The 27,922-nt window shown below is 41.0% G+C and overlaps 1 protein-coding gene across 1 annotated transcript in view; it reads right to left on the reverse strand.

Moving 5' to 3' along the window:
- Positions 1–3,596: 3,596 nt before the first annotated feature.
- The window catches only part of eipr1 (EARP complex and GARP complex interacting protein 1), a 68,949-nt gene continuing 44,623 nt past the window's right edge, over positions 3,597–27,922 (reverse strand). Inside the window, exons 7-9 of the mRNA XM_022750720.1 lie at positions 14,638–14,805; positions 11,206–11,373; positions 3,597–4,328 (exon numbers count right to left, since the gene is read on the reverse strand). Of these exons, the coding sequence (XP_022606441.1) occupies positions 4,154–4,328; positions 11,206–11,373; positions 14,638–14,805 (511 nt within the window). The 3' untranslated portion in view covers positions 3,597–4,153. The remainder of the gene's footprint in view (positions 4,329–11,205; positions 11,374–14,637; positions 14,806–27,922) is intronic.

The following is a 27,922-nucleotide window of genomic DNA, read 5'->3' on the forward strand; positions in this document are numbered from 1 at the left end:
CAGCACTGCCTGCTCCGATTGGCATAGCTTATGAAGTGCCCGTGCCCCTCCCTTGGCAGTAGTAGTGTGTGTGTGTGTATGTGTGTGTGTGTGTGTATGTGTGTGAACGTGTGATCCATAAAGTCAGGCTGCAATTAAAAGGCCTGTCAATGGTGTCTGCCATAACAGAGGCTCGGACTGTCACTATCAACCAGCCTCAACACACACTGTATGGAGCAGGAGGCGGAGGGAGGATTGGGCATATGGACGAGAGGAGACAGAAGAGTGAGGAGTGAGGGAAGCAGAAAGAAAGCAATGTTGAAGGCAGACAGAATCCACAGTTAGTATTGTTATTCCATCTGGTTAGAATGAATCTACAGTCTTAATAAAGGTTACATTACACATTGAATCAGAGGATTAAAAAAAAGTGCTGCAAAATGCTTTCTGTGTGGGTTCAAAGTTGCATGTTGCATTTGCAGCCACACCCTCATCAGTCAGATGCTCAGGTGTGGCAACATGTTCATAATTTTTCCTGGCTTAACAATTGTACCTTGCTTTGGCCTTTAACACGGTGGCCCTGAGATCTCAACTGCAACTTCAGAAAACACATGCAAACAGACAAAACACAAAAAAAAAATCAGGAAACGTGATGGAGGGGATGAACCTGGCTGTGGTTCATCATGATGTATTATGATACATTCATGCAAGAGGCAGGGGTTTATCACTTCTTTTCTTAAAGTTATTTTTTGCCTTTATTCCGAGCGAGAGAGAAGATGACATGCAGCAGGAGGCCACGGCTCAGACCAAACCGCTGCAGTTAGGACTACACCTTCCTCATCACTTTTTGGTGTCCGCTGGAAACACTCCCGTTGTGTCATGAGCATTTGCAGCGTGTTTCTGTATTTGGAAATAGGAACAAAAATCAACTCGGCAACTGATTTTTTTTCTAATAAATGGTATTGAGTTAATTGTCCTGCAAACATTTGCATGTTAGGTACATCAACACAATAAAATAATGTAGCTAACAAAAATTTACAGTACAGATCTTACATAGTGATGCTCCAACATGGAACCCGACGCTTCATACAGGAGGTTTGACTCAAGTCTTGGAGCTTGATAATGATCATAGCACAGACATGACATCTCATGTCCTGAAAAACACACAAAGGTTAGTTCAACACGTTGCAAAAAGCCTGTCTTAGTTTAAAAAAAAAAAAAAATGTATTCACATTTTACGGAAGCATTGAAATCATAATGCTATTACAGTTGTGATGAAACTGAACTGATGAAAATGAAATGATCCATGATCTTGATGAAAGGCATCAAGATCATGGACATCATAAAGGATGACTGATAAATTTATCAGGCTTTGACTGAGTAGAAAATATGAAGTTACATGGGCTCTGCGTACCTGTGCCTGCAACAGTGGTTACCTTTTGTTTTGTTTGGCGAAAATGTTGTTGAAATTGTTCCATTCAGACGGCAAATGGACAAGATGGAGAAGGGGAAAAGAAAAAAAAAAAGGACCAGAAGAAATTAAATCTCAATGTTAAGTCACGATTTTTGGACAAACTACTACTGATAAATAACACAGATCCATGGCAGCCCCAGACTGGGCAACAGACCCTGATACACTACCTCCACTCACACACCTGGGCTTTGTAAATGATCTTGTTTTTGGACTGAGTGCATACACTTCCAATGAGTTTAGAAGTTATAAATCTCTAGAAGCTCATGAGTAGTTTTGCAGTGGCTAGGTGCAAGAACTGCTAATTCACAAGCTGGCAAACTAAGAGCAGAGTCAAAGTCACAAAGGTAAGGTGGCACAACCCTTTTTGGCCCAAGCAAACAGTATATAAAACTTTCAAAAACATTCGGTTATGTGATTATTTAATTGAGTCATAGGCAGTAGGTTTAATCAGTTGCATTATTGATAAAAAAAAAAAAAGACATGCTATCTTGTTAAAAATATGCAGGTTTTTCTACTTGCAGTGGGTAGATGTGTTTAGCATGTGTTTATGTAGAGAAGAAAAGGATGGAGACTTTGATTTTACGGGTTGGTCCTACAGTGTGTCCCTTGGGTTTGTATGGAGAAATGCAGCAGGATCCTCACAACATGGCTCATAAACAAAATGATGATGTCAGTTACCCAAAATTCAACACAGCGTGACGTCAACTTCTCATTCTCTACAGCCATGTTTACATTAACCTCCAAAGTCGGGAGCGTGTCTATGTTCCCACAGCCGTATGTTCCCACAGCCGTATGTTCCCACAGCCCTTTGTTCCCCTTTTATACCCTTTCAGAACGCTTTGCATCCACGTTCCATGGCGTCTTCACATTTATCCACCTCAGCGATCGTTTTTGTAAAGCATCGTTTTCAGTTTCGGAATTCACCATTCTAATGTGGACGGAAGGGCTAACCGGATAAATATTACCCGGGTTAGTGTGGACACGGGCTTATGGGAACATATAAGACTGTGGGAAAATAGGGCCTAATTTTCAAAACATTCTTAGAAATGTGGGAACATAGGGCTGTGGGAACATAGGGCTGACCCCCCAAAGTCTATGGTTAACACAGGTTACTACACTGGCAGGGTGAGGTAGAGTTAGCAAAACGCAAACCCTAAATTATCAGCTAATGCTAGCACTAGCTAGCTAGTTTGATTAGCAAAGTGCCTCTGTAATTCATGTTAACTGTGACATTACCTGGGATTCTAATTTTGGCTGGGGAAAAACTAAATGTACCTACCGAACAAATTGAACAGGCGACTCCTGAGTGTTTTGTAGAACAACCAAATGCTGAACAATTTTTAAATAAACAAAATGTTACAAATAACTTTCATGCACTGAAAACACACAGTGAAAGCTCAAAGTTGTAAGTTGCATCGCTCTATCCTCCATCCTGATTGGCAGGTCGCCGTGCATGGTAGCTAACTTGTTAGTCACAGGTTAGCCACGACCTAAAGCACACCTGCTTTATTGTCTATTTTCCTCTTAATGGAACCATAATTAACAAAATAAACATCAGGCTGTATTGAAGAAGACTTGTAACTAGCGACTGGGACCATAAACTCATTAGGAAAATGTTTACTGAGGTAATAAATCAAGTGAGAAGTAGTCATTTTCTCATAGACTTCCAATCAATCAGACATCTTTTTGCAACCAGTGAACCTGCCCCCTGCTGGCCATTAGAAGGAACACAGGTTTAAAGCATTTCTGCATTGGCTTCACTTTTCAGACCTGGAGTCTACGTCCATTTGGTTGGACTAAAAAGGTGAATTAGAAGACAACACCTTGACCACTTGGAAATTGTGATGGACATTTCCATTTTTTTTCTAACATTTTTACTTAAAGCTGCTCTAATCAGTCTCTAATTAATATTTCTATATTTACAATAAATTAAACAATGAACTAAATAATCATCAGAATAATTGATGATGAAAACAGTTAGTTGCAATCTTATATAATAATATATAATAATAAAAACTAAAACTAGTAAAATAGGGCTCATGATGAAAATTACAAGAATTATCCTTGAGCACTAAGAAAAATGCAGCTCATGCCACTGGGGTTAAGGTTTGATTCATTCTTTCTTCTTCAATCTCAATACTTGACTTTACTCCAGTATTGTGTCTTTAGAAACCAGCATTTAATAACTTGAAAAGCTGCAGTTCCAGCTGTTGCAAAATTAACACAATTAACTACAGCAGAACACATGTTGATACTGGTACTGACAGATGAGCACCCAAAAACAAATAAGATTAGGAAAAACTTAGTCAGGAAACAACACATGAATGCAGATAATTATATGACACAGAGGGCTTTATGGAGTAACGCCAAAATGAAGAAATATCTGTATTCATGTTGAATATGAGGTTTTATCGAAACACACCGTCTCAACTTTTATCCAGGAGTCTTTTCTTTTACTTTAATTGTGATTTTCAGAACAGATTCTTGTTTACAGGGGTCAATGGAACATATGCATTACAGGATATTTACATCACACACACACTCTTTGCCATCGCTGCCTGTTTGCAGAGCCGCAGACAGCACATCCTACCAAGTTATAATGGAATGTCTATGTGAATGGATGTGTTGTCCTCTCTTCTTTTGCGCCGTTGCTGTACAGACACACACAAACACGTTCAGATCACCTGCCCCTCCCTTCCCCTCTCAGAGCAGGATGCGATATTTGAGGGCACGTGGGACCCTGTTGATGACGAGGCGTCCATCGTAGCTGAGTGAGGCAAAGAGCCAGGGGTCAGCTGACGACCACTCCGCCGCGTACACACTGTCCTCGTGCTCCTCGTAGGTGGACACCACACTGTCCTTTAGGGGCTCCTTACTCCTGGATCACATGGACACACAAGCACAACACAAAGAGGTGAGCTGTGGAACATGGAAGAAGAAAAATGCATCTCATCTTCTTCTGCACATCCTGCAGGTCTCTGTATGTCATGACCAAGGATGTATGGAGGACCTGCAGATACTAAAATGGCTAATATTAGTCACAATTTAATACATGAGTTTAATGACACAGTTGCCTGTGTGGTGTTGTATTCACCACACAGACAAGGTTAAGTGTGATAACAAAGCATTAACTATATCAAGCTAATGTAACTTAAATATTTGTCTAATACACAGCATTGGGTGGTGTCCATATGAACAAGTAACATCAGATCACCCGACATCAGCAGCACCAGATGGAGGTAAGAGGTAGTTTGTATGATGTGCTGTCGGGCCATGTCTGAAGACCTAAGGCCAGGAACACACTGGATGTGTGGCAGCTGTGGAACGTCTTGGTTTTCATTTCGGTGCACATGTTAAGGGGTTAAAACAGACACACTGCCTAAATGAGACGCACGTCGCGCGCCTCATGCCTCACGGCTGTGTCACATGAGCTAGAGATTTGGCGTCTCGCCTATTTTTCATGCTTTTCTCAGGGAAAAAATAAACAGAGAAAAGACCCGTTGATGTCATATTGACATCATATCAGCAACATAAAACATTAAATTCACATCTTCCTCTGCAGTTTCTCTGTCTAGTCTGAATCTGAATGATACAGACCTGAAAAAAATGTAAATTAATAATAATTTTAACCATTTTAGCAGCTGCATGTGGAGACAGAAAAAAAAAAAAAAAAATTAAAAATGAATTTATAATGAAAAGAAATCTAACATTCCAGTAACATGCCAACCCGTGTGCTTCTCCACAGCAGTTCAGCGACATCGGCCGCCACACACACGCAACGCAGGCAGTGTGTTTATAATAGATTATTCCAATGTAGCACCTCCTCTTGTTTCAGGAATCATGAATATGTGTCAAAGGTTCCTGAAGCACATATGCAATGGGAACAAACAATCTTTTTTATTGAATACTGTTTTGCATTTTTTTTTGATAATACAATAAATAAAATACTTAAAGGTGCCATGTGGAATTTTCTTGTAAACAAACAAAGTAATTACAATACATTGTGTGCATCCTTGAGGGCTAACAAACACGTTGAATGTATTTCATTTTTCATAACATATGTGGAGAGACAACAATGGGAAACTTTCATTGTTTACTATCGTGTTGTTTTCTTCGTCCCTGTCTTTGAGGATGGACGGCTGCGTTTCTCTGCGCGTTACCACCACCAACTGTCAATCAGTGGAATGGCGTGAACCTGCGAGGGTGATGTGTATTGTGTCGCTTGCTTGCGTATGTGGATGCGTATACAATTAAAATAAAACAAAAGAAAAAAAAATACAAACAAAATGGGGACCCTCTTGTAAAAATGTTAATCTCTAGTGGGCTAAAACTCAGAGAGAGCTTGCTTTAATATACAGATCTATTTTAGGCAGTGAGTGATCATTACTCACACACTCACACACAACATCTGTTCATATCAGCTTGTCTCCTTTGTGCTGTGGACAGCCCAAACACACCAGACCCTGCTGAGGACGGGGGAATATTCACTTTGTTTATTCTCTGTTTCTCGCTGCAATCAGAACGTTCACAACAGCAGCCTCCCCGGTGCTGAGACGGTTGTACCACTGCCACAACAATGTGACAATAAATACAATTTTAGAATTATGATCTAGCATTATTGCCTTCCCCAATTTTTCCAAACCCATTGCTGTAAGTAGTCCTGAGGGAAAAACAGTGACATACATATTTGGATTTATTTTACACATTAACTATTTCACACAGATAGTAGCTGCTCCCTCTGGGCTGCAGCCTAAGATAAAAACACTTCATGTGCTCTGCTCATATAGATTCATTGCGGAAGAAACGAACACGAGGGTATATGTGAAAGAGAGGAAGGATCCTCAAGGATGGAACGGTTCTCAGGGATTATGTCATTGTAGAGTTGTGCATATACAGTTGTATGGTGTGGTTATCGAAGTTACTGTAGCTCTTCTGACTGGAAATTTCATGAATAAGCAGGTGTTCAGGTGTTCCTAATAAAGTGCTTGGTGAGTGTAATTGTTATAAATTTTAATTAATCAGGGACTACTTTCTCTATAATAACATGTTTAATGATCGATTAGTAGATGATATTTGAAACCGTATCAATGCGTCTACATGCTGGAGTCCTGCAGTCAGTGAACATAGTGTACGCTGGAGGGGTTAATATGAACCAGAAAAAAATGAGCGGACAAAATGTAACTGAAATAAACTTTCATTTAAAAAAAAAAATGTGTTTGTTTGACTTGTATCTCAAAATTCTTCATAGCAAAGCGATCAGAGCTGTAGGCTGTTAGCAGGACGAAGGCAGTGAGCTCTGCCTGCGACTACCCCAGCTGTGAAAACGTGTCTGTTTCTGATCGACAGCAAAGCGACCCTCAGACAGGTGTAAAATCCAGGTCAAAGCTCTGGGCGTGGCTGTGAATGGTTTTACACTAAATAACCTCCAGTTTTAAGGTAAGAGTGTTAGCAATATTCATTTAAATGAAAACTGAAAAAAAAAAACAAGGCTCAGTGTTTGACATGCATTTAGAGTTTCAGTTTGGGAATCTGCGACAGCTGAGAGGAGCAGACTGATGGCTCTGGATGGAAAATGTGTGACGTTGATTTGCTCATAATTTTACTGAAAATGATAAACAGGCGTATAAAGTTTCTTTTCCTCATCCCGTGTGGCTGATCAGTAATACTGATTAAATCCTGTATTGACACGATTTGTCAGGAGTGACGCTCTGTCTAGTTACACTGAGTTTTTAAATGAATCTGTTATATATGCGATGTCATTATACAGGGTACTTTTGATTGTAAAGAGTTTTCTTTTTTCTCGATGCTCAGCTTTTGTGTTATCAAATAGAAAGTTAATAGAAATAAAACAGTGGGAGTGCATTGGATTTGCAAATGCTTGTTGCATCTTTCCAGACTTTATTGTTTTTCATGCCTGGACATACTTCTTAAGGGTGTGCCTACATATAACGTTTTTTTCTCTGAGGGCCATCCTTTTTTGCGTGGCTGCTCTGAGCACTTCTAGTTGAAAATATCTGAGCTTTTCAGAAAAGTGTTGGTGTCGTCAATACAGCTCCTTTTCAAGAAACTTAGCAAATGGGGTGGGACTTGTCACCCTGGTAAGTAAGAAAATGGAGGAGAAGCTTGTACTGGCCCTTTCTGTCCCGGGCTGTATTATATGTCAGACTGAAAGTATCACAAAAAACACAGAAAAGCTCATTCGCAGGAGCAGATCAGTCGCTGAGTGCTGTGCTTTTATCACTGTACCTTCAACAATGTCAAACAAAAAGCACAGGGCAATGCTAGTCTATCAAACAATGGCGGTGTCTTTGTCAAGATATTGTTCTCATAGAAACAAAACCAATGCGCAGTTCTTTTATGATGAAGCGCTTCCCAGTGCCCTATCAGCTCTTTTCTGCCAGAGAAAAAGACTATATGTAACATGCCCTTCAGGAGCTATTTGTAAGCCATAGCCAACGATAGCATTAACAGCTGTTGAATTACCACGAAACTTTTCAAGTTCAACAACAAACTTAATTCCTTTATGTCTGTCTCCAGCAGTGGGGAAATTCAATGTCAATGATATCTCTTGTTTTGCTCCTATTTCAATTACTTCTTTCCTTCTTCTGAAGTTAGCATGCTAGTTAGCCCCAGTCCAGCCGAACTGTGTCGTCACTTTCCGATACTGAATCAATGAAGCGTTTAGTATGCCCTGAGGAGGTAGTGCTGCTCAGCAGTGCATGTTATAACCTCTTGGTTTGTAAATGCAACAGTGGCTGAAGCTCTCTAAAGTCTGTTAAGTAAACAGCTGTTAATGCTAACATTTGCTATGTAGCAATAGCAAAACTTACAAATATATCCTTTGAATTAATAACAACTTAAGCTGCATTCTTAATCATACAACCTTTATTTGTGACTTATTTTGTGTCTTATTTTTGGCTGGACTGCAACAGCGGAGCAAGCCCTATGATCTTGAATGTCCGTGACTGAGTGATAGAGTTGAGTGATCATAGTTCCACCATTGGTCAACTGAATGCCACGTGACTGACCACTGTTTCCCCATTGGCTGCAAACAGTTTGTTTTTTTTTGGGGGGGGGGGGCATTAAAAAAAGCACTTTGTGACCAATTTGGTGACTTTTTGGATAAATCTTTGGCTATTTAGAAGAGAGTAGCCAGTAACGCCCTCTCTCACATCACATGTTCAGCGAGTAAACGAGTGAATAAGAAAGATATTCTGTCACTTCTGACGTTCTCTCTGAGTGATCATTTTACAAGTACATATAGTCAAAATCACAGCACAGTATTTGTCTATAATGTATGTGTTTGGTGATTTTGTTTGTGTATCAGTCACTATTTCAAACTTATATTGACTTGTTTAAATTTTCTTTTACCCTAAAATCACTTGGATGGAATCTTATTTGAAAGCAGTTTGCTGATGTTCATTCTTGGTCGTGACTTACACTAGACTAAAAATTTAACAACATTTTTGTCAAATAATCGTCTGATGACTAAAAAATGTCAAGTGTTTTCGTTGGCTAAAACTAGACTAAACTGTTTATGGTTTTCTTTGACTGAGACGAAACTAAAATGTGTAAAATGGGTTGAATAAAAATAACTCTAGTTTTAAGACACAGCTCGGCAGGATCATGATCACAGCACTGAACAATGCAATATGCTGTAGAAGAATGCTGTTTATCCCTCGAATACAGTTCAATTTGTAGAATCTATGCCAAGGAGAAGTGACGTTATTATGGAGGCTTGTGTTGGAATAACACCTTACTAAAACACTTTATGTTGTTTTGTTTTTTTTTTCACAAATCTGTACATTAACATCACTAGAAGGTTAAACTGACAAACAGGAAAGAAAGACGCAATCCTTTTAAGAACAAAAATCTGAGCCTGCTTTGCTTGAGCTCCTCAAAAATAATCATCATCCTCAAATTTAAGTGAATTGTTGAATTTTAAAAGCAAGTCCAAGCAGTGGAGGACTTCTGTGCATAGTGTTCAGGTACCGTGGAGTGGACAGGTACTGTACATACAAGAGGGGTCAATAACTATAGTGGAAGGGTTAAAACTGAAGCTGAGTGCTGGTGATTAGGAAGAAGAGTTGATAATTGTGGATGAGAGTCAGTCATTGAGTGTAGGAGCTGGTAGTTATGGATGAGAGGGGGAATGGGACTATAGTGGATGGAGGACAGTAGCAGATTTGGAAAGCACTGAGTGGTAACCATTACAGATGATATCCCTACAATTTTAAAATCAACTCTAAATGCTATAGAGAGAAACTCCTGAAGTATTTTGACAGCAACTTATTTTACATTTTTTACCTCTCCACTTTTATCATTCTGAATGTCAGTGTGAAGGTTCAGGCAGTCAGCTTTGATCTGAGGAGGACTAATATCAAATGAACAGTTCAAAATATGCAGCATGTTTTTCCAAACACTTTAGTATCGCACAGTTTGTTTCATTAGGCTTTTTTTTGTAGCACTCCAGAAACGTACAAGAGCAGTACAATTAAAAAAGGAGTAATGAAACAGGGTTGGCAAACGCACTGCCATCCAGTGGAAATAGGCTGCAGAGGCTTTGCCAGCGGCGCTCTCTACAGAGTCTACACCCTGCTGGGCATGATTGGACCTTTGAAGAACACAGCCATCAGGGCCGCAACAGAGGCAGCAGAGAGAGCCCCCAGGTGGCTGTGGATTAAGAGGGGTGATCCGTGGTCTAATGCTGCTGGGACGCAAGTGGATGCCTGGGCCTGGGTTGCCTGGGCGAGAGTGTGTTATGTTGTTAGACGTGAAACACCTAATGAACCCAGGAAAAAAAGCTGATGATGCGCCCCAGCGCATCCGTGGGATGATGTTTGACCTGGACTGTTAACACCTTAAAATCCTCCAAGTCCAGTTGGAACTGCCAGTTGTAGCACTTCTAAATATACTGACGACCTGGATGGCTGAGAACCTTCAGACTGGCTGGTTCTAGTTTTTCAAAGGTGAGAATTTACTAATTTTCTCTTAATATGATGGCAAAGTGAATATCTTTGGTTTTTGGATTATTGGTCTGACAAAGACATCACATTGGGCTCTGGAAAGTTGTGATGGTCATTTTTCACCATGTTTGGATATAAGAAAAAATCTAAAATATTATTGATACAATCAATAATGAAAAAATGATAGAAAATATGTATAGATATATATTTAAAAATTTACTGGACAGAATGCCATGCTTTATATTTAACACATTCATGCTTTCATTTGAAATAACTCCCTAGAAATAACTCTTTTCATAACACTATGACACCTCCTCTGTCATCATCCTGAAGAATAAACTTTTCATTTATCGCAGCACTCCTGGTAAATCTGACAAAATCACCAGCTGCCATGCAGTTAACATACAGAGGTGTGTCTGCAGAGCGAAAGCCCGATCGGGCGCTTGCTGGGAAATGCTGGCAGCTCTCTCGTCGTTGGTAAAGGGGTCTGAAAAGTCAGGAAGCAACAAAGGCTCCAGGTTTGCAACACTGTGTGTTCACGATAAACCTTTTTGAAAGAGCAACAACCAATGAGGAAACGCCAGCACTCCGCTGGCCGACCAATGAAGCAACCTTATCACTCAGTCACGTCGAATTCGGCTGGCCAATGGTGTCACTCCAGTGTGTCCCCTATATTCAATCAGCGGCGGCTCACCTCCGCTGTCGCGATCCAGCCAAAAACCCAATTACTACCGATTTTCAGATTGCTGTAAAGCGTTTCCTTTTCTAACCAGCCTGAGTTGCTCTTACTTGTCGTCCTGGTGGTTGTCCTCGCCCTCACTGAGCTCCTCGTCGTCCACTAAGTGTCCGAATGGCTCCGAGGAGATGGACACCATATTGGAGAGAATGAGGCGACTGTCACTGCTGGCTGTCAACACCAGCTGGTCATGGCTGTGGTTGTAGCGGACGCTCCACACCCTGGGAAGAAAACACACATGACCAGATATGCATTCACAGTTTAACAATGCATTTTACATTCAGGCATGAAGTCCGCTGACATGTATCCATCTACCATTGTTCAAAATAAAATGCTGCTGAATGCAGTGATATTACTATAGTGAGTGTGTATAACCATTCATATACACAGTATATGTTGACTCTGTTTGTATGGGCAGACCACACATGCTCTCACACTCACACTCACACTCACTCACACTCGCGCGCGCAGAGAAACCGCCAGTGTGTCTCTTTCACACACTCGTGCCCACACAAATCATGCAGAAAATGCAGAGTTCTCACAGTGGGATTCACAGCAAAATACGCCTATTGTGGTGTGTATTCAGATTCCAATAATGGGGATTTGGTACCTTGCAGTCTATATTTGGGCTTAGTTCACATGTGTTGATGATCATTATCATAAATTCCCTGATCCAGGTTTTATTTGTTGCTCAGTTTCACTTATTTTTCAATCCAGCTGTTTCTCACCTTTCCTCCATTCCTTTCTCCATCTTGTCCCCCTCTTTCTATTTCTCTGATTGTCAGCACTGTCTCCCTCTCTTGCTTTCTCATCCTCTTTCTCTCGCTCTCTCTTTGTGTTTGTCTATGTCACTCTCTCTCTCTCTCTCTGTGAGCCCCGGGCATAGCTCAGAGTGCGGTCCCAGTTCCCTCACAGGGAGGGATTGAGGGATAACCAAGGCTGTTGACAGAAAATCAGCCTTGGCCACGCCGTTCCCCGCGCTCCTCTAATCCGCTTCCCTGCTAAAAAATAGTCCCTAATACCCCCAGCAGCCCTGAGGCCATATCCTGGCTGGGCTCCGAAAAATGAGCACGCACAATAAATACACACACACACACACACACACACACACTCAGGGAAACACCTACACGCATATGCATCACACTAAAGATAAGTGTACACACCGGACAAACAGACGTTTTTATAATGCATATGCATTACAAAAATGCTTGAATGCACACAAATACACATAGCCACACATCGAGATAAAAAAAAAAGAAGAGTGCTTGAAAAAACTGAGATTAGATGGTGATGCGCGTGCACACACACACACACACACACACACACACACACACACACACACACACACACACACACACACACACACCTATCTGTTATCTGCAGCTATCTACAGTTATGGATAAGTTTGCCAAGTCTATCTTTCTTTTGGAGATAACGCCCGCTCTAGTCTGTGAGTACGTGTGTGCAAATGCTTGTATATGTGCCTTTGTGTGTGTGTGTGTGTGTGTGTGTGTGTGTGTGTGTGTGTGTGTCTGCCTTTATCAGGTGAGGATTGTGTGATGGTGTGCTGCAGCAATAGCCCAGTTTGGCTCACAGACACACTGATCATCTATTCAGCTCACACAGGAGAGAGAGAGTGCGTCCTCCATGCATACACACTTCTGCAGTACACTGGGTTCAGGTCTTAGCACTGCCTGAAGCTTCACAGCAGACAGTCCACAGCAGGACTGGGTTGCGTTCAACCCACAGTGATTCAATCCTTACTAACAAAACAAGGAGCTGCCTATTTAATTAGTAATTAGTGTATTACTACTTTTTATTGCACTAGCAGTAGTTGGAGCATTTCATTAGTTAGGAGATAAAGCCATTAATAAGACTAGAAACCAATCAACAGTGAAGTCGACAGAGTAATCATGTTCATCATTAGTGTTAGTCTGTTTTCCTGAATGTGCTTGAATTATCCTCCGATGTTCCGTAAGAGGCATTTTGTCCATTATGCAAACACATTTTTTTCACATTCTAATAGTCAAATTTAATGAATTGATAAATGCTTTAGTAATTGTTCCTGTCAATTTTTTTGTTATTATTTACAATAATAAAGGTTTAAGATAAAATGTTACAGCAGCTAATAATTCCACCAATAAAAAGTTCACACTTGAGTCTCCCAACATTAAAAGTGAGCTGGGAGAAAACGTTGGCGTTTGAGGCAGTATTGGTCATTATGACAAAATCAGAGTGTCTCTTTAAAGAAACTGGACTTTGAAAAAGATTGATATAACAATCTAATCCCCACCTAAAACAGCAGAGCGGTCTGGATTTTCATGAGTGGTGTTCACAGCATTTTAAATTTTCAATTTAAAAATTAACCAGCAAAATCCGTTCTCCGGAATCAGTGACTCCAGCACTCTGGATATTCCACACAACATGCTGTAATCTGTGTTTGTAGGGATCATTTCTGTGGTAGCTCCAAGGAAAATTATTTTCAGTGAGATCGGGATATTGTTCCTCATGAGAGATTGTGTTGTCAATTTTTAACAGATGCACTACACGGGCAAAAGTAGCTTCCAATCTGCTGGAAAGGATTTCAACGGGATTTTGTGGCTGCAGGGATTTGCTCCTATTCAGCCACAAGAGCATTCGTGAGATTGCGACCTTCCCCGAACTGTTAACACAAACTTTAAAGAACACCGATGCTTAAAATAACGCAGTATGCAGTAGCACGCCGGAGCACGGCAAAATAAAAAATTTGCCTTTTTCCAATATCAGCTAAACCAGATAATCATGGCTAATAAATTCATGAAAAGTCCGTACAGTTACAATCCTGAACAGAACTTTGCACAGGCACAATCAAGATGCTCCTTCACAGCAGGAGTTGTGGAGGAGGTTTGGACATTTTTATCTCATAACAAGGTCTTCATGGTTGCGCAATTCAATGGCCTTCCCTGAATTAAATGGGGATTTCTCAAAGTTCCCCTTTCGCAAGCTTTTGCTGTATTTCATCCATTACTGACTTCTGGCTCACCAAGCTAATGCAGCACTTTGGCTAGGCTGTCTCTCCCTCTGCTAGTCAGTGGGCATTGCATATCTACTTGCAACACATGGCCCGCATTGTCGCAGGGTCAGAGAGTGAAAGAGAGAGAATTTTAGTCACATTTGAAAAAAATAGTCCATAAATAGTCCAACATGATAATCGAGCCCAGCTCAAGCCCAGAGCGGGGTCAGGTTTGTGAACTCTAAGGTTTCTCCTCACTGAAACTAAGGCCCTAAAATCCAGAACCCAGACAGACAGACAGACAGACATTTAGTGTATTTCCAAAAAATATTAAGTAATCCATGTACTGAGACTGGGTGACAGCAGGGTCTGATTCAGTGCGACACTTAGACCAGGACGGATGCTTGCTGAAATGGGAACTTGGTTCAAGGACAGTACCCACTCCACTACCTGCATCTCTCAGCCCCACCCCCCTCATTTACAATACACCAACCAGTGCGAGTGCTCCTCCAGGGTCTTGACAGGCTCCTGGACGTTGCGGACATCCCAGAACTTGACCTTGCAGTCGTCTCCGCAGCTGGCCAGGTAGTACTGGCGGTTGGGGTTGAAGTCCAGGTCACGCACCAGCTGGCCATGGGCGTTCTCTATACAGTAGATCTGACTGGAGAGGAGAGAGAGGGAGGAGAAGATTGAGGTGATTAAAACAGGATGGGGGGAAAGATGAGAGGAGAGGTAGAGAAAAGAATTAGGATGGAGGGATAAGAATGAGAGGAAGCAGCCGGGGGAGAGAAATGACATGAGAGAGGTATGGAAGAGAGGGTAGAGAGAGAGAGAGAGAGAGAGAGCGAGAAGGGGTCAGGACAGAACAACAAAGGAAGATATGAGAGAGAGAATGATTCACGGGGTCGACACAAGCGGGAACATTCCCAGGCTGAATCAAAGCCTCCTCTGTGTCTGTGTCTGTCAGCGAAGGCCAGGCTCAATAAAGAAGCCGACAAGACAGTGGTAAATTATAAAGGTGAGCCTCATAACCGCACAGCCTTGAGTTCCTGCTAGAGTGAAGTTAACAGAATGACATGACAGAGGAAGAGAGACTCTCTGTGCATTGTGTCTCCATCTTTCCGGCCACCTCCTCCTCCTCCTCCTCCTTTCATCTCCTATGACTTTAAATGTGTAGGTAAAAAACTACGACTGCTTCTCTTTTATTTGGTTCCTTTTGTACAAACATGACATTTCTTTACATAATTAGTTATTTAAAGCTGCAATATTTTTTTTTTTCCTGAACAATGAAAGTATAGTAAGATGGTAATGATGGTAATGATGGTCAAATATTAGAGATGTAGTAAAGCCCATAGAGATTTATCACCCAGCACGCTCCCTCAGATGTATGTTGCAGTTTACCTTCTTTTAGCTCTCTGTTTTGTTTTTCTAGCTCACAAACACAGCTCTCATCAGCCTCATTTCCATTCACAGCTGGCAGATCTTCTCAGCCATGACGTTCTGATGAACCTGCTGTATGGATCCTACCCAGCACTACAGACTGACTGGTGGAGAACTTCTAACGTCTAGCAAGTTAGAGACTAAAATATATCTTCTAAAACTGGATGAGTAAATAATGTGTTAATGTGCTTTTGTTAACTTTATAAAGTAATAATTTGTCAAATGTTATTGACTTGTATTCTTTCCCAAAGCAGCCAAAAAAAAATCAATTAATGCGGCCTAATAATATATTGTATAGACCAATACGCTGGCTGTTTTGTGTGTTGCTCTGTCATTACTGTGGAAGCAGAAGTGGTTGAAGTGAAGGCATGCGATGCGATGACTATGAAGCATGGACACTCGGGATAATCACAATCAGAAATCTCCCCCATCAAACTGGTTGGTAGCCTGCTGTGAATGTAGAAGTTATTCTCAAAACAGTAATGTGAGTCTGGTTATGACCCGCTTGGGGAAACACATGACAATTACATTTCTGTCTGAGCCGCAATAATGTGGATGTAAATCTACTGTGTAACTGTGACAGGCAGTCACAGCATTATTGGGTAGCTCATGATTATAATACAATGATGATTATAATATAATTTAATAAAAAATGAGTGGAATTTTGTGTGCCGGGAAACATATGCAGAGATTATCCAGATCAGATAGGAAGCGATCAGCAGCACAAAGCGGACGGACGACGTTCTTCTGTGGTCTGTCCCATGTCGTCATGTGACCTGCTAGTCAGAATTCAAACGTGAGGACTTAATGGAGACCAGTGACAGGAAAATTTGAAGAAGAGGCTTTTCATCTTAGAGTTGAAGTGTATTATTGAAGCAGCTGATATTGACAATTAGTCTGTGCATTCTGTGATTTTAAGGTGAAAAAACATGTAGCTGTCTGAAATGTAACAAAATACAGGGCAGGAGATCTTAGACACACAGTATTTAATGGCAAACACTGTTCAAAAGTAAAAGCCTTTGCATAGATAACAGTGTTATTGTGCAGGTTTTCCAGCGAGACACCACAGTAATGGAAGCTTGTTTACATCTTCGATTCTTCTATAATATGACAAAATATCTTGTTATGTCATATGAAAAATCCTGTTTCTGCATAAGTAGCCGTGCTACACTGTGTGTCTGTGTAATAATGGGACTAGCTGTATATTAATGGTTCTCTTGCTAATATTTGCTAGCTGTCTTTGTATCCTGCTCATGGTGTTTTATAAAAAAGAAATCAACTGGGGGTCAGGGAATGGAAACTCATTTGAATAAACTGGTAATTAATTGCATCTAGAGCTCTGCCTTCACCATTAATGCAACATGAGACAACAACACCATTTCCTCTCCAGACTAGCCTAGCGAAGCTTAGTTTGGCACAGATTTGTTCAGTAGAGTGGAAAGCCACAGTGCTATTGCCCAGCTGGATGCCAACAGCAGCTAGCCAGCTAGCTAGTCACCCTGCTGATCATGTTAGGCAATTAACATGCTAATTAAAAATCTCATTAAAATAAGGGAGGTATAAGAGAATGACCTGGGGCAGACTGCTGGGCTTCAATTAGGTCAAGACAACTCAGGGACTGTGTGTGACTGAGTGTGTTTGTGTGTGTGTGTGTGTGTGTGTTGTTGTTGCTACCACTAGACCGTGGCATTGGTGTTGGCATATGGAGCTTGACAGAAAATGTCAAATAACAAGTAAAAGCTTCCACTGAAAACACACATTTTTCATGGAGCATAGAGAGAGAGCTCCGAATAACTTCTTCTGTACAAATGAGTGTACATACATCGATATCTGGTTTTCAACTATTACCATGAATATACACAAACGCTGATCTCTGATTGGTTATAAGGATTGTGTTGCAGTTGTCCAGTTGCATACGATATGCAATGCCCATCCTCTCTGTCATGTGTTGGATACAGTATGTAAAGTATCCTCACAGGAGAAAAGGTAGACACCTAGAATCACTTTTTTTTGAAGGTGGCAGTGATGGTGTAGCTCTGGTGGGAGATCAGGAATCAATGGAAAGAAACAAAACTAACTAGAATGACCTCATTGTGGTCGTCTGCCTCCGTCGCCCAGACCAGTTTCAGGTCACATCCCTGTTCATCCAGAGTCATAGAAAATATCAACCATTTGTGTGAAATTTTGTCATAATTGCTGAGTGAAGTCTTGAGTTATGGCTAAAAAGGGTTTTGTGAGGTCACACTGACCTTTGACCTTTGTCCACCAAAATGAAATCAGTTTGTCTTGGAGTCAAATTGTCTTTGAATGAACGTTTGTACCAAAACCCCTCAAGGCGTTCCAGAGATATTGCATTCACACAGCCAAAACCACATTTTTCGAGGTCACTGTGACCTTGACCTTTGACCCTTGACCACCAAAATCAAACTAATTCATCCTTGAATCCAAGTTAACGTTGATTCCACGTGAACGTTTTTGACAAATTTGAACGAAGTCCCTCAAGGCGAGACATTGCATTCACAAGGCCAAAACTCGCTTTTTGTGATATCACTGTGACCTTGACCTTTAACCCTTTAACCCCCAAAAATTTGATTACTTTTTGTGCCAAATTTGAAGAACTTCCATCAAGGCGTTACTGTCCACGTGAGTGGGATGTACGGACGGGCTGTGACTGTCGTTGGCACGAGGCATAAAAAAACATTCTTGCTGTGTGAAAAGTTTCCACGCTGGCAGCGGTGATCCAAAGTCATTGTTGGATTGATGTCTCATCATTTGCTCGATCAAGACTTGTTTTTCGAGGAGTGCATGTGAATGAATTGCTGAGTGGTTGGATGCTATGACTGTGAGACAATATAAAGTTGTCAGAGATTTACTGTTTATACCATTGTAGCAATTAAACAAAAATAAAAATGTTTGCTTTTGATAAACGGTTCTGTTATGGATCCAGTGTTATGGACTTATTATATCAGATGTAGAAAATTTATGTTAATGCCGTAATGAATTCAGGCAAGTGTCTGTGTTTGCCCCACAATCATTTATGAGTTGTGACACTTTAACAACTGCAAGTGACTGGCCAACGGAGTGATGACTTGTCACGACTAGTGAGACCATCACTTTATTTCTCAGTCAGAATTCCTCAGGTAAACATTCATGCATATAATATCAGTAATTTGTCAATAACTTCTGAATCAAGACTTCCAGTATTCTTAACTTTAGTTGCAAATGTTGAAACCTGAACCCAAACAGAGTTAGTAAGGGGTTTGAGATTCTGATGTGATGAGTGGATTCGAGACTGGATTCACATCCTGTAAAATCACGTCAAATCCAAACCTTATTGCTCATTACTTCAGTAATTCTTGTATTGGGCGACTGTGGGGAACGAGGACTGTCCCGTGACTTTATTGGATTGATGAAGCGTTGATGAAGTACATTGATTTGTCAGTGTTTGCTTTTTGTCTTGATTGGATGAAAGCGGGCGTTCCTGTCAGGTCGTATTATCAATTAAGAGTTTCTCAATTAATTGTCTAGAAATCTTTATCACATTAACACATGATATATATTGATACTGCAGTATAAAATTACAAGCACTGTGATAATAATCCTTCATGAGCTCTCAGATCTTCTATATTTTTTTTTTTAAAAAACATACAATTTTGCACACAAGAAAATCGGCAATGCAGCTTTTTTAAAACTAGGCTCCAAAACTGTGGAAAACCCTGCAGAGCTGTAAGAGATGCTCAGTGAACATTTTAAATGACAGCTGAAAACCTATTTATTGAACATGGCTTTTCATTTATTCTCTCTCATATTTTACTATCCTTACCGGTTTCTGTTTTTATTTTCATTTATATATTTTATCATCTACTGTCTTTCTAATGTCTATTTTCATATTCCTTCAATTCGCCCCTTATTTTATTGTACTATTTGAGTTTTTATTGTAAAGCACTTTGAGCTACATCTCTTGCTCTACAAATAAAGTTTATTAATATTATCATAAAATAGTATTTCCCACCCCTGAAGTTATATTCAGTTGTATTTTCCCATGCTTTGACAAATGCTTTATGGAATATTTATTTATTTATTGTATTTCTGACTTTAAGGAAGGTGGGTCATTGATAAGAATAAATACATATAGTACATCTACACGTTTGAAACAAGCATTCATCAACCAGCAGTGTTCTGATATGAGTGGACTTGGAACTTTTGGTGAACTTCAGTTTCACTCAAAATAGCAATTTCATGTGTAATTTCGAGCTGGAGCACATGATTTATTTACAGTGCTCCCTCCCTCTCCTGGGTGTGACTCTGAGGTAAAAGGCGTGACCCTGGGCTGCAGAGTGGCTGGTGTTCAACCCGGGCCACCGTAGAATGGGGCGCGCGCGCCGCGTGAAAAGGAAATGGAGCAGGAAATTGGGTTAGTTTCGCTCATTCCCTCCTTGGTGTCTCTGTGCAATCCCCTCCTCTCTATCTCACACCACACACACACACACACACACCCACACACCACACACCACACACACCACACACACACACACACACACACACACACACACACACACACACACACTCCCTCGGCCCAGTGGAGAGACCTGGGAATTTTTGTATGAGTGCGCGTGTGTTTGTGTTTGTATGAGTGTGGAGGATTAGAGTTGTGGCCGGCCTAAGCCACCAAGCACACTCAATCTAAAGTCACCCAGCCAGCTATGCTGAGAGTGTGAGTGTGTGTGATGGGGGGGTTGATGAGGGGACAGGGGACCTATTACACACACTGTTAGGCGCACACAGATAATAACATAAAACTGGAAAACACATTCCCTAAAATACTGTTATATGTGTAAATACAGAAGAAGATAGAGGTGTGTAAGAGGAAAGCTGCAAAGGAAGACAGACAAACACACACTTGTCCATCTCTCTCTCTCTTTCACACACACACACACACACACACACACACACACACACACACACACACCTTCCTGACTTAGTCCAGGTGATAAATCTAACTCCACTGAGGGGATCGGCTGGAACACAGACGCTCACAGTCTCTCTCTCTCTCTCTCTCTCTCACACACACACACACACACACACACACACACACACACACACACACACACACACACACACACACACACACACACACACACACACACACACACACACACGTCTCTGTTTCTATGACAACTGCTGTGGGGAGAGAGATGCAACTGCTGTGGGGAGAGAGGGGGAGAAAAGAAAAATCGAAAGAGGAGAGCAATCATTTCATCGCTGATCAAAATTAAAGCCTGGCTTTGAGATGGAGCTGGCAGGGAAAGAAAGATGCGAGGGAGAGAGGCAGGCAGGCATATAGAGGGAAGGAGAGAAGGGGGGGGGGGGGGGTAGGGAAGCCTTGCCAACGGTTAAAAGCAAGGGATCAATTATATAAAAAATATAAAAACAAAAATTCAAAAAGAGGCCACAATCTTTAATGAAAATGTGACTGTCTCGACGAGAGAAAAACTAATATCACAACTGACTAAGTGTAAACTTCCAAAATATAATGTTACATCCCCTACACTTCAATTTATTGTAATTAAAGATTCAGCCTGAATTCAGCACTTGTCAGTCACACTGCAGCAAACATACTCTCACACGTGATAATGTAGAAGTGGTGTTTGCGTGAACAAGCATTTAAAGAGTTTGAAAGCCGGTGTCTTTTTTAGCTTCAGCCAAATCCTAAAACACAAGGGCAAAACTGTAAAGAATGGACCAAACGGTATGTTTCTCTGTTAGAACGCCATTCATTTATTACATTAGTTTAAAAAGCCCCAAACACGACACGACACATCCAACTGTGTGCGAGCCAGTCCTGGATGCTGCTCATGGGATTGACTCTGCATTGCTCTGTGCAGGAACCTCAGCCGGTGTTATGTCAGATTGTGTTACATGGGTGAAAACATGTCAGTTAGTCATCATCCTAAAAGCCTTCTCAATTTTAAGATTAAAAGGGAAAACTAGTAGAAAAGATAAGCAGCCAAACAAGGCGATGTTATATCCTACATTTAATACTATGGCTAGATAGCTCTACATTGCAATATAAGAACAATACTGTCTTCTGTAAGACCCTGTTCAGACCTGACATTAAGCTCCGTCTCAGGTGATCCAATCACAAGTGGACAGCTCAGGTGTGAACACACCCGGGGACGCATTGAGGAGGCATTTGAGATCCGATCACTCAGAACACATTCAGAGGTGGTCTGAGTGACAGATTCTTGAGAGTCACATTCTTCTAGCAGTGTGAACGTGAATGTGTCCTGGACCACACTGAAGGACCAGCTACTCTACTGACGTCCTCTGACAGTCTGATTAGTCCCAACACAGTTTATAATGAACCAGAAATATTTCACTATTTCAAATGGTTAAAAGCTAATTTCATTGTAGAGCTGTGCGCAGTGCGGTGATGCCCCCCTCCTTGCCCTGCTCGCTCTCTCGCTCTCTCTCTTTCTCTCTCTCTCACACACACACACACACAAACACATTGATTATGTATTTATTTGCATATGAAGCTGGGAAGTGAGATCTGATCACAAGTGGTCACTAAAGACGCATATTAATGCAGGTGTGAACTGATGCGCTCAGAGTCGACTACTTGTGATCGGATCACCGAATGCCAGGTCAGAACAGGGCCTTTGTTTTCTATGGATCAACAACTGCTGAGGATGTTGCTTTAACCTCGGTCTCGTAGCACAATATTATGTACGTAGCCACCAAGTGCACATTTAAGACTCTCTCGACGTCAGCTGGAAACATTAAAAACTCAGCCAGAGACGGTGCTTTCAGTATGGCACTAAAGTTAGCTCAATTAGCTAGCTAGCTGGGTAAAACTAAAAAAAAAAAAAATCTGTTAGCTGCAGTTGGTATTTAATCTGCAAAATTGACTGTCAGCGGTTAGAGGAGAATCTTTATTTTTGAAGTCTGAAGCTTTTGGAAAGTAACTACAAATTGCAGGTGATAAATCTGCCACCATTATCACTGTAAACTGCATGTGTGCTGTGTGAAAACAGAAAGCTTGACAGGTGCAGTAACAGTAAGTAAGAGGGGCGGTGGGTTGCAATCATAAATCTAAAGGTATTCTTCATTTTTATTCTTTAATTTCGAGGTCTGCATAAGGCCAAGTATACAGCACTGTGAGAGTTACAGTATGATGTCTGGTCCATGTCTGCTGAGGGGGAGGTGGGAGCTAGAGCACATGAAAAGGTTACAGAAGATTGATTTGACAGTAGCAGGGTTCAAAAGGTCACCATCAAATCAACAGTGGCATATGGAATACCACTATTTCAAAAACAGCTGACATCTTTTGCATAAAGGCCCATATTTGAATGTGAAATACGATACTCCTAATAGGCAACACTTTTTGCATAATGGTGCTATATTTGAATATGTGAATAAAATATGATGGAAAATGCTTTTGAATAATAGTTTACCCTGAGCACCCTATCATTACGGCGAGCGGAAGCACTGCGAAATCCGTTGAATAGGTGGAATGAAAAGGCTGTTTCTGGTCAGGTGGCGTACAGTGAGAGCAGGAGCCTGTGTTGTCTGTCTGGATGAGGAGTTTTGATGCTGTCTTCTTCTTCCCTTTGTACCAACAGACAGCTGCTTTTAACCTGAACTGTGAAGGAGCAAATAGCACCACTATCAATCATTCTTTCCTTCCCTTACACTCTCTCTCTTTCCATATCTGCTCATTGTGCCCCCTCTCCGTCTTGCTCGTTCTCTGTCAGTCTCACTCACACTCACACGCACAAATACACACCACAGGGGAGGTGTAAAGAGTCCATGCTTCACTGCAGCACTGCACTGCTTTTCAGTATGCACCCTGCAGTGCATGGTATGGCTGCAGGCCTGCCAGCTATTACACAGCTCTGTGTGTGTGTGTTAGTCCTTACTGTGGACTGTCCGTCCAAGAGGGAATTCGGGGGAGATGCAGTGTAAGAACATCCCCAGTGGACAGTCTCTCTCTCTCTCTCTCTCTCTCTCTCTCTCTCTCTCTCTCTCTCTCTCTCTCTCTCACACAGACAGAGAATGAGCTGTATGCCCAGTGGCTATACTACATGCCTGTTAGCTAGCCTAATATTATTGAGAGGCTCAAAGCACCCCGGTGTGCCAGGAATGACACCTAGTTGGTTTTCCTCAAACTAACACAACACTGTTTATTCATTTTTTTTTCCATCATCTCAATACAAACACATTTTGAAGTTACTGACAGAGTTGTTACGATGGTAAAATTACAATTACCACCTTGCAGTTGTATACCTCCGCCAACCAGCCAAGACGCAGGAAATCTGGTCACAATCTCTCCTTCATCCTTGAATCCACATGGACATTTGTGCCAAATTTGAAGAAGTTCTGTCCAGGCATTACTGAGATATCGTGTCCGTGAGAAAGGGAATGATGGACTGATGGACAGACAGACGGACAACCCAAAAACAATACGCTTCTAGCTCTGACTGTCGCCGGCGCATAGGCATGAATATACACTGATGCATGCATGAATAATTCCTCAACAAATGTAATTTCCTGATTCCAAACTTTCTCCAGTCATTCATTTCTTGAATTTTCCTCAAGAAATTGTTGCATCAAAAATGTGCTGTGAATTTAAGACGATTTCCCGAGTTATTTCAATAAAGTTTGGCACCACAAAAGGATGAGCTCTGTCAAAGCCCCGCATTTAGGAAGAGTCATTCTGAAACCAATTGTGCCAATTATGGCAGGAAGATTAACTTGTGCCAGTGGACAGAGGGGGAGAGCACACAGACCCGTTGTCAACAGACACATTTGGCCTGCTTAGATTAATTTAGCCTGTAGTCAGAAAATCCACAGAGACCACAACTGTGGAAGACAAAATCTGTCCAGGTTTTTAATCATGTAATAGTTCAACAATTTGCTATCACTGCCAAAAGGCCAACATGTGCATCTGTGCAGCACCTATGTACCTTTGTGAATTTATAATTACCCAGTGCCAATATCTGAGTGCAGTTTTTATGGGCTGTATCAAAGAGTGCAGACTATGTTCAACATACTGTTGTTACAATACGTCCATGAAGCTGTTGCCGTGTGTAACAAGGCCTGTTGTGAATGGATAAACCTTAAATCTTATCGCAGAAGCTTGTGCGTATTGTTTCATCCAGTGTCATATTTCTAATGACATGGGAATGAACCCCCATCAATAAAAATCACATTTCGTAAAATGACTTCTTGGCACAATTGGATTTCTCTACATTTTCTAGTTCTATGTACAGTATGATTTTATACTATACTTTCGTGATAAAACAAGTGAAATGTGTATCTGTGACATGCGAGAACATTCAGCACTAGCACAAGTAGGGAAGAGTCACAAAGTCTTATTATTACAATAAGTTGGTAATTATAATTGAGCACGTGTGTGTTTTATTGTTCATCTAATCCAACTATTACTATTTTCTAACGCGTCTAAATGCATGAAACATGATACAAACAGCATTTCCAATTATTTGTCCCAATTTATCGACCTGCTTTGCATTAAAGCAGAATTTCCATGTTCAGTTCCAAAAAGAAAATCCCATTCAAAATTCTTTCTCAACAGTATGTTGTCTGGCTCACTTCATATGTTTAGACAGGGACAGTTGTTTTTTGAACAATGATCTAATATCATTTTTATTCAATATTTATGTATTTTAGCTGCTTTTAACAAACATCGTTTCCCATAGACGGAGCTATCGTTTCTTTTTTTTTTTTCGCTCACAAAGTGATTGTTGTTTAATTTAGTTAAAATCACAAAGGTTTCCATTTCTTGTAGCAGCTGCTGTGGTGAATGGCAATTTAAAAATGGAACGTAAACCCCATGAACACCCAGGAAGTGAGAGGAGCAGAGGCTAGCTGAGAAACAACATCATAACTTCATCTCTCTATATTTTATTAACATTGTGTGGAGGGCGGCGCAGTGGTGCAGTGGTTAGCGTTCCAGACTCATTCAAGAGTCAGAGCAACGGAACTCTGAAACGAGCTGCCTGAAAAAAAATCAGGTCAGCACTGTCAGTGGCCTCTTTTAAATCTCTTCTTAAAAACGTACTTTTATCGTAGGGCTTTCCCCGATTTTACTTTATTTAACTTTTAAATTTTTGGTTTTATTGATTTTTACTGATCGCCCTCTTGTTGGTGACACTGCCTTTAGTCTATTTGCGCTTAGAGATTTTAATTTTATTTTAATTTTATCATTAATTTTTAATTAACTTAATTTTCAATTTAATTTCATAATCTTATTTATTATTAATTTTATTTTTCTGATTGGTTGTTTTAATTATGACCTGCATGTTTTATTTTTCTGCCTTGTGTAACGCACTTTATAACATGGCTTTAGATAAGTGCTCGATAAATAAAGATTATTACTATCATTATTATTACTATTATTAGCACTGTCGCCTCAAAGCGAGAAGGTTCTGGGTTGGAACCTGCCGGCCTCTCTGTGTGGAGTTTGCATGTTCTCCTCGTGCCTGTGTGGGTTTTCTGCGGGTGCTCCGGCTTCCTCCCACATTCCGAAGACATGCAGGTATAAGTTAATTGGCGACTCTAAATTGCCTGTAGGTGTGAATGTGAGTGTGAATGTTGGTTGTCTCTGTGTCAGCCCTGTGACAGACCGGCAACCTGTCCTAATGTCAGCTGGAATCGGACCTGCCCCCGCCACGATCCTCTAAGAATAAGCGGTATAGCTAATGAATGTGTGATAAAGTCATATTTATTACAGCCGCCATGTTCTTCATAAAAATGTATTTATTGCACATATTGCACATATTGTTCATCAAGAGGACTCTTGAAAATACTGCCACGCACATTCTGATGACCTGTGGCAAAAGTGAAATATGACCTTTCAAAAACACATTAATGAAAAAGACCTTGCCTAAAAATCACAACAGCAGCCCTGCACAACAGAGATTAGTCTCTGAATAATGTAAAAGCCAAGGTACACCGAATAGACAGGCTGAGAAGAAGTGCAAATGTGTCAGGATCCTCCATTAAACACGGCTTTCTGTCCCCAATATCGGAGCGCAGTATTCCATAATTTACATAATGCTGCATATTACATCAGTACAAACTAGAACAGGATCCATATATGTTTTATAAGTAGTGTTATCTTTATATTTTTTCAAAGCGCTGTGTGTGTCTCGAAGACAGGGTGCCAGAGATACCGTGCTCCTCTCCGCGGTGTTAGATAACTAACTAGATGTGGGTGCTACTGCTGGGCTGTTCTCCCTGTCCTTATTTCAGAGCAGGGCAGCCGTGTTTGAGTTGGCAGAGTGGGTGACAAGCCCTGGGACTGAGGAGAGGAGAGGAGAAGAGAGGAGAGGAGAGGAGAGGAGAGGAGAGGAGAGGAGAGTTTGCTTTGTGTGTACTTTCATGTGTGCTTTTGTGTGTTTGTGCGGGTGTGAGGGGACACCTCAGAGGTTGTCTGAGGAGGCAGTGGAGCGTGCTGAAAGGCTGCCATCACACAGCTGCCACACCAACTGGACACACACACACACACACACACACACACACACACACACACACACACACACACACACACACACACACACACACATATATATATACACAAAATCCCAAGAAGGCTGTGTTTATGTGCAGGCATGAGTGCACAACACCACGTACACACAGAAGCAGAAAGGTACACATAGCAAAGAGCAAACACAGGCGAGCGCATAGTCACTTGTCACATGCAAGTCACTTACTCAAACACACACACACACACACACACACACACACACACACACACACACACACACACACACACATAGACAAATGTGACTCACTGCTAATTCACACTTGCAAGCTTTCCACTTGCAACCACTTCACACTTGTCCACAGATGTGCACGCATGAGCACACACATGAACACACACACAAACACACGGTGCCCTTGGCTGCTGTCTGCATCTGTCTAGAACCTTGGATTGAAGAAAGCTAAAGAAAGCTACAGAGATTCATTCGGTTAATAGCTCCAGTGGACAAGTGAAACTATAGAAACCACAGACCTAATATTTACAACACAAACACCTATACACATCACCTGGGCTTTACATGTGCAGTTTGCTTTTTTTTACATTTCATTATTCGCTTGGCTTTTAGAGAAACTAACAGTTACATTCATTACAGATTCATCTTATTGCACTGTAAAGTATCAGAAAACAAAAAGCCCATTATAATTTCCCATAGTCCAAGATGACTTATCCAGATGATCCAAACAATTATTAAAACAGTTAAAACTAATTAACTAATTAAAACTAATTGAACACCTAGTTGTTTTCAGTTCTATATAAATTTTACCATATA

This window comes from Seriola dumerili, unplaced genomic scaffold (assembly GCF_002260705.1).
Source record: "Seriola dumerili isolate Sdu_G_001 unplaced genomic scaffold, Sdu_1.0 BDQW01000149.1, whole genome shotgun sequence".
In the NCBI taxonomy this organism is placed as follows: Eukaryota; Metazoa; Chordata; class Actinopteri; order Carangiformes; family Carangidae; genus Seriola; species Seriola dumerili.